General features: G+C 47.2%; 1 protein-coding gene across 2 annotated transcripts; it reads right to left on the bottom strand.

Annotated features, from left to right (window-relative positions):
- Window positions 1–5146: 5146 nt before the first annotated feature.
- Window positions 5147–5816, bottom strand: VPREB1 (V-set pre-B cell surrogate light chain 1). Of its 2 annotated transcripts, none has more exons than XM_011355962.2 (2): window positions 5735–5816; window positions 5147–5644 (listed from the first exon to the last, which is right to left on the bottom strand). In XM_011355962.2, the coding sequence occupies exons 1-2, from the start codon at window positions 5778–5780 to the stop codon at window positions 5229–5231; spliced, it is 462 nt and encodes a 153-aa protein (XP_011354264.1). In that variant the 5' UTR covers window positions 5781–5816; the 3' UTR covers window positions 5147–5228. The 2 variants fall into 2 exon arrangements, with proteins under 2 accessions (XP_011354264.1, XP_011354265.1); XM_011355963.2 differs by having other exon boundaries at window positions 5147–5630; window positions 5735–5791.
- Window positions 5817–8108: the final 2292 nt, after the last annotated feature.

Here is an 8108-nt window from a genome sequence, read left to right as displayed (position 1 = left end):
CACTTGTATTTCCGTTTGACTTTTAGGTGCTGTCACCTGGGTACCTCTGGCCACCAGCTCCATCTATGCCTGTGTGCAGGGTAGGACAAAAGTGTAAGAAACGAACTCCTCCCAGGAGCAGCTCTTGACCAATAATGGATGAGAGTTGGTGAATAAACACCCCAGTTCTCTCACCCTTCCAGAGGGATGTCGCTGAAGTGTGTGTTCTAGAATATTTGCCAGGGGTCCCCAGTGGGATTAAACTCCAGTTGGCCGAAGTGGTAACTTGTTTTCTGCCCTCCTTCCCTTCCCTCTCCATGTTTCCCTAGGATCTCCCCTCAAATGAACTACTTGCACTTGATTCAGGATTCAATTCTTAAGAAACCCAAATTAAGAAGCTGTTCCTGACAAAGAGGTCTTAAGAAGCAGAGCAGGTCTTCACCATGAGATACTGGAATTGGATGGCTCATCAGACAAATCGACGTAAGGAACCCACTGCTGCTGTTACTGAGTAGAGTGGCGATGGCTCTAGAGTGCTGGGTACTCCAAGTAATGACTTTTACCTAATACGACCTCACAGGTAATGAGCATGTTGCGTTTAAGTGGAAGGGGTTGCACAGACTAATGCAATATCTCTAGCATTTGAGTGATAGGATGGAAATGGTCATTATAAAACTGTGAAGTGTGTTAGTTGTTGCTAAATGCCAATGGAGCCCTGGAAGAAGAAAATGACAGGCTCAGGAAATCCAATTGATATGGGAGTTAGATGGCGTCCACGGCAGAACTCAGAGACCTTCATAATCTGTGGCTGGAGGGCAGACCAGGATCCTGAGGGTGAGAGTAATGGAGAAAACGAGGTGATCGACCTCACGGCCCCAGTAAGACTGACACCAAAGTCAGGGCTGTGATAGGAAGGGTGTGGGACCTGAGACTAGAGTTTGTGGGGTGACACTCGGGCACTTTTCAGATGCCCTGTAGCCCAATCACCAATCGCCCAATGGTTTTAGCATCCATATATGATCCTTGCCTTAATAATCACTATTATCACAGTGAGGGCTGCAAAAATAATAATTTTCTCATTATACTACCCTTTCTCCATATGTAAACTCTTTCTCCATTCAGTGTGCTATTGATCATTATCCTTTCAAGAATTAGCTGGTGTTTTTGCCTAAATTTTTGAAATACTGAAATCAAAATTGAATGTACTATTTTTGACACATCGACATGCTCTTGGTGAGAGACGAATTTGAACAGGTTTGTACTGGCCAAAGATAGAAAAAGTTATAATAATTGCAATGGATTTAAATACCTCAAATATGCTTATGCCCATGAACTTCTAATGATACTAACACAGTAAAGTTGGATGATGCTGGCACACTGACTTGTTATTTTTATAGTTGGTAAGTAAAGGGGAGTAAAATAAAATGTTTATTCTGCCTTTACTATACGAATAGTCCCTCAGGTGACTAAGTCATTGATAAAGGGAAGTTTCTTTCACAGAAATTTTATAGCTAATGAATGAAGAAGGAATGCTAGAATGAAAATATCCCCATTTTGCATCCCATAATGAACGAATGGATTTGGGCATTGTGCATACATTACAAAAATGCATCTTAGAATGAAATACAAGTGACTGTGTCATCATTCCACCCTCCTTTTTTATGGGGGCCACCTCCTCTGGTTCATCTTGCCAAATCATGTCAAAACCACACTGGCCTTATGTAGGTACAGAGAACCTTTGCATTTCACTCTGTTTAATACGGCACATTCCATCTTCCAAGACCCCTGCCTCTCCCTCAGATCCCCTCCACCAGGGTCTCAGGGTCTAATGTACGTCAGAATGTTGGGGTTCCTTCTCTTCAGTTCCACTGGTGACAAGTCCAAGCCCACTGGGATCTGTGTTTCTGTGTCAAACCTGGGAGTTACATCAAGCATTTTTATGCATGAGCCACAGTTCTTAGCACCCCACACTCTCGTTCTATATCACCTCTGGAGCCCTGTTGGCATCTGGGGATAGGGGTGGGGGTTGAGAACTCTGCTGTACCAGGCAGCAGATCCTACGGTCTGGGAATCCCACCTTCTCCAATATCTCTCTCCTCTAGTACCGATTCAGAAAGTTTTCCAAGTGTTCCCTTCTCTACATTGGCTTATTTCAACCTTTTCTTTTTCCACACAGCTCCTGGATATAATCACTGGCTTCATATGCCGGGCATCAGAAGGTGTACGTGTGTGTGTGTGTGTGTGTGTGTGTGTGTGTGTGTGAGAGAGAGAGAGAGAGAGAGAGAGAGAGAGAGAGAGAGAGAAAGAGAGAGACAGACAGACAGACAGACGGACGGATGGATGGACAGACAGACAGACAGAATGTGGCCAGTCACTAATGCGACAGAGCTTTCCCTTCTTAGAAAATCATAATGACCCCAGCTATCTAATGAGATGCTGGAATGGCAGGGTCTCTGGAACCCAAGAATTCACTCAGTCATGTATTCATTTACTCAATCATCTATTCACCCAACTCTGTTATCACCTAGTATTTATCACACACATAAAATGAGTTGAACAGATCTTGCCCACTGAGAATTTGCAGATTAGTAGATGAGAGAGACTCGTGAAATAAATTCAGAGCTGTGTGGTGGGTGCTAAATATAGTTAGGAAAACAAGTGTTTGCACGTTGCAGGAAGTTAGTAACTGCATAAAGCAGTCAAGGAAATCTTGACCCAGGAATGAGATTTGAAATAATTGTGGAACCTTGAGTTGGTGCAGCCATCTGGAAGATACTGCAAAGGGACAGGAAGTAGCCAGCTTGGGCAAAGGTTTGGAGGCAACAAAATGAATCAGGTGTCAGATCAATTGTAAATGGCTTAATATGACACAGACAGTGAGGGGGGGTGTACAAGACATGGGACTTGGGACAGAGCCTAGGCTAGCCTCCAAAGAGTATGTCATAATAAAGAGTCGGAATTTTCTCCCTTCAACCTGTACTGTCTTGTCACAGGCCATAAGCAGCTGTTGCTCACTGGAAATGTGACTGGTCCAAATTGAGATGAAGCACAACAGATGTCAAAGATTTAGAAAACAGGAGTTTAAACCATTTGATAACTAATTTTTATGCTGACTGCATGTTGACATGATAGTATATGGAATGAACGGGGTTAAATAAGATATATTATTGAAAATCATTTCACCTGTTTAGTTTTACCTTTTTTAAAAAAAATGTAGCCACCAGAAAATTAAAAATGACAGATTTGGCTTGCCTATGTGCCTTTGAGGGTGAGAGATAATCCAAGGTTAGAGGAGAGGCACAGGCAAGGCTGGATGTGGCAGGAATGAAGATGAGGGGTGCAGGGTACAGACTGCAGCAGGGGGACACGCAAGAGGCCAGATAATGGTCAATTGGATAAGGGAGAAGGCCAGGCCAGGTGACTGATGAGAAAATAATGATACTACTATTTTGCTGAGCACCCATTACAATTAAGCGCAGATAAGCACTTTATATAAATTAATTGGGCTCTTATTATATTCATTTCATACAACGTTGGAAATGTTGGCTTAGAATTCAAGCGACCCTTCTAAGGCTGACCAGAGCTAAGACTCACACTCTGACTGGCTCGAGGCCCGAATCCAGGGTCTCACCCTCCACGAATCTGGTGGGGCAGGGGTGTGAGGATGATGGAGGAGCCCCGTCTGATTCCTGCTTCCTGGGTTTCTTGTCAGAATCCCGGAATCACGAAGGATAAAAGCAGGAGAAGGGTAGGCTATAGGCAGAAGACAGAATTCCTTTGGAAACACCTAGCTGGCCTTTAGAAACGTGGGCCTGGAGTCTCCTCTTCAGGGGCAAAGGCCTGATGCCATAAGAACTCTGTGCTTTTGAGGAAGTGGGAGCTCAGAGGGTATCTGGAACGTGACATGAGCTGAGATCGTTATTTTACAAAAGAGAGGCCGCATGTGGACGGGCCAATACGAAAACGTCTCCCACTCCCGGGGGGCCCACTCGGAGTCTTTTCTGCTATGATAAATGGACATTCTCAGCCATGTTTGGTCACAGGGGAAATGATTTGCCTGTGCTGTGGGCCAGGGTGGCAGGAATCCACCTGTTCCATCTTCACCCAACAAACCCATTGATTGGTAAGGTCGCACCCCTCCGGCCTCCAGGTCTTTCCATGGATCCAGAGGTTTAGTATCCCTGGGGTCATCAGGCAGGAGGAGTGGAGGATGACCTTGATTAGCCCACCAAGCATGGCTTGGTTGAAACCTGGAGGCCATAACTGGGGTCTCGGAGCAGGGGTTGGCAAACTGTGGTTGGAGTGCCATATTCAGCCTAGCCTTCTCTGTTTCTGTAAATGAAGTTAAGTAGAAACAGCCATACTTATCTCTTTACATATTGTCTGTCTATGGCTGCTTTCATGCTATAAAGGCAGAATTCAGTAGTTGAGAAAAAGATCATATGGCCTGGAAAAATTATTTACAATCTGGTCCTTTACAGAAAAATTATTTACAATCTGGTCCTTTACAGAAAATATAATTGCTAGTACTGCCACTCTCTTGCACAGAAGAGTATATGTATTTCTCTCACCTGGACTAGTAGTTTTCATTTAGGGGACATCGAGCAATGCCTGAAGACATTTTGATTTGTCATAATTAGGGGTGGAAATGTGCAGATACTGGCTTTTAGTGCACAGAGGCCAGGGATGCTGCTCAATGTCTTACAATGCACAGGACAGGTCCCCCAACAAAGAACTGTCTAGTTCCAAATATTAATAGTACCGAGGTAGAGCATCTGCTCTAAACAGTTACCTGGCACCCACTCTCCTCCCCAGAGGCCCAGTAAAGGCATTTCTATGCTTGTTTACCCTGTAACTCCTGCAAATAATTAGGTGACAGCAGAAGGTCCTGTCCTGGGCCAGAGCAGTCTCCCAAGGTGCTTATGTCAGCCCCATGCCTCCCATAACCCGCAAGCGCAGGGGCTCCAGTGAAGCAGACCATGACCAGCCAGTCTCCTGGGAATTTTGTTCTGCATTGGTTCTTGGGTACGTCCCACCCATTCTGAGCAGCTGGGGCCTACTCAGTACAATTCAGCACACCAGTCAGACGAAACACAGCAAAACAACTTCTTAAGATACAAGCAGCTTTAATCCCCCAATCTAGCCTCCAACAGGGCCTAGCTAGACAAGGAGCATCGCCTCTGCTTTGCACAGCATACCACCCTTCCTCCTCCTTGCTCCCTCCACGGGGATGCGTGTCCCTTCTGTCTTTAGTTCATGGTAAGCATGTCCGGGGGTGCCTGGGACACTGAACCATCAGGCCCCTTTTCTTCTTTCCTCTCCCTCTCCATCTCCTTCTCCTTCTCTAAGCTCTGGGCCCCCACAGCACAGTAATACACAGCCTCGTCCTCAGGCTGCAGCTCAGAGATGCTCAAATACCCAGTATTCTCGGCCTCGTCTTTGAACCCAGAGAAGCGCAGGGGGATATTGGGACCCAGTTTCTTATTTGAATGGGAGAAATATCTCAGCAAGAATCTTGGAGGGTGGCCAGGCTTCTGCTGGTACCAGAAGATGCTATAAATGCTGACATCATGGTCGCTGCTCAGGGTGCAGGCCAGATGGATTGTTGTTCCGAGGGACGAGGACACGGACGGTGGCTGATTCAGCACGGGCTGAGGGCCACAACCTGGGGAGACAGAAGCACGTGGGCACTTGGAGCAGGGCAATGAAGGGCAAGGAAAGGGGTCAGGAGCTGCAAGATTTGGGGTGTTCTTACCTGTGCAGTGAACAAGAAGCACCAGCAGAACAGGAGCCCAGGACATGGTGCAGACATAGAGCTCTGCCTCCTGAATTGTGCAGTCACAGCTCCTGGAGCTCTCTCAGGGGAGAGGGGCTGGGCAGCATCCTCCTCCCCTCTCCTAGGGGTGGGGCTATAGCACACCCAGTTCCAGCCACCACCATTCTGAATTTTCTTGGGTTTACAGCATCAGTTAGGGGAACGGTCCCATGGTGGCCTTTGCGGCTCTTGCCTTGGCCCCATGGAAGTATTTGGGAGGAAGCACCTGCTGGAAGCTTGTGGGCCAGTGCCCAGGCGACCAGCCTGCAGGCTCAGGTCCCAGAGGGAGAGTGACCTCAGCATCTTCCTGAGGAAGCCTAGACCCACAAAAATAAGGTTCGTGTCCAAATTTACATGTTTGGTGAACAGGAAATAGAGATACATCATGAGGGTGGTGAAAACACCTGCTTTGTGCAGCAGAGAATGTTGGGTCCCTGAGGTGAGTGGGACACTCTGTCCCCATCCATACTCCCAGTACTCCCTCCCTCCAAACCTAGAGCAGCACCCCCAGCCCTCCTGACCACTTCTCTTCGTGGTGGTCTTCCCAGGGAATGGCTGTGGCAGAGCCCTGGGCCCACTCCTTGACTGGACTCCGCACCTGCAGAGGTTCTGTTTGTCCTGCCCCAGCCCTGCCTGGGTTTGATCCCATCAGCAAGCACTTCCAGGAGGCCCAGGGCCTGCTTTCCGCTCAGTGCTGCCCACACAGCCATGCAGGTTGTGCAGCTGGAGGCTGTCCGGGGGCTCAGACAGAGACTCCTGCATTAGTCAGGGCTTGCCAGAGAAACAGAACCAATAGGATATATATACACTCTATGTATATACATCATATATATATATATTATATATATATATGTAATACATATATATTTATATATATAATATGTAGATATTATATGTAGACACACAATTTATTATGAAGAATTGTCTCACATGATTATGTGGACTGAGAAGTCTCATAAGCGGCTGTCAACAAGCTGGAGGCCCAGAAAAGCTGGTGGTGTAATTCAGCTTGAGTCCGAAGTCTGGGGAATCAGGGGAGCTGATGTTGTGAATCCCAGTCCAAGGGCAGGGGAAGATAAGAGGAGATGTCTCAGCTCAGTGGGCAGACAGAGAGCAGAAAGGGGCTAATTCCTCCTTTCTCCCAGTTTCTGTTCTACTCAGGGCCTCAGTGGATTGGATGACGCCCTCCACATAGGGGAAGGTCGATGGCTTTACTGAGTCCATTGGTCAAATGCTAATCTCATCCGGAAACACATTCACAAACATGCCCAGAAACAACATTTAATCAGGGCACCCTCTAACCCAGTCAATTTGACACAGAAAATTAACCATCACACTCCATCATCAATTCCCTCCTCTTGGCATTCTAGAACTTTCTCAGCAAAGTGCAGTCACACAGGAAAGCCCAGGAAGTGAAGTGTGCTCTCAGTTTTCAGTAGGCTCCAAGGCAAGGCCTCTCTCTAGGTAGAGGTTAAAAAAAAAAAAAAGGGTCACATTAGGGGGATGGACCATCTGAGCTGTCATTTCTACTCATGAGGCATGAGCAGAAGTAGCCACTGAGATGAGAACATATCTTTAATCCTAGATGGGCTGCAAGGAGATCCATACCTGCAATAATTCCATGGCAGAGGATGGGGAAACACCTGGCTGTGACTCAGTCTCCCTGTGGGGCTGGCAGACTGACAGCTGGCTTCCTCTGGTGACTGTGCTGAAGGTCCTTTGGGTCACCAATAGTGAGGACCCAATGAGCTCCCAGCCCAAGTGAAAGAAATCCTATTTCAGGAAAGGAAGGGGAGAAGGGGCTGCCCACCAGCCACATGCCCACCCGTACCCCACAATCACAGAGAAAACATCTTCCATCTGAAAGCAAGACTCCCATTGCCATCACAGGCTAGACCCTGTCCCAGGCTCCTAGGTGATGGCTGACACTTCTGAGCTACAGCAGTGACTAGTGTGGAGCCACCCTCAGTACCGTAAATGAGGTGCTGTGCAGGGAGCATGCGTGTTGTATAATAAAGAATCTGGCTCCTCTTTGTTCCTGGTTTCTGGGAGGGAGTCTCTAAATCCTTAGTATTTCCCGAGTGATAGGAGTGTCTTCGTTATCCATGGGCGGGGCCTGGACTGTATCTGAGTTTATGCTAGTGAGATGATTCAGGATAGGGGCTGGCCATGGAGAAAGACCAACCATGTGATTAGAGAATTTGGGCTTTGAGCCATGTGATATCGGCCGGACCTCCAGGGAGGGGAGAGGAGCTGGAGATTGAGTTTAGTCATATGGCTAATAATTCAATCAATCATGCCTACTTCATGAAAC

This window comes from Pteropus vampyrus, unplaced genomic scaffold (assembly GCF_000151845.1).
Source record: "Pteropus vampyrus isolate Shadow unplaced genomic scaffold, Pvam_2.0 Scaffold23, whole genome shotgun sequence".
In the NCBI taxonomy this organism is placed as follows: Eukaryota; Metazoa; Chordata; class Mammalia; order Chiroptera; family Pteropodidae; genus Pteropus; species Pteropus vampyrus.
The sequence above is the reverse complement of the archived record's forward strand: the minus strand, read 5'-3'. Positions and strand labels throughout refer to the sequence as shown.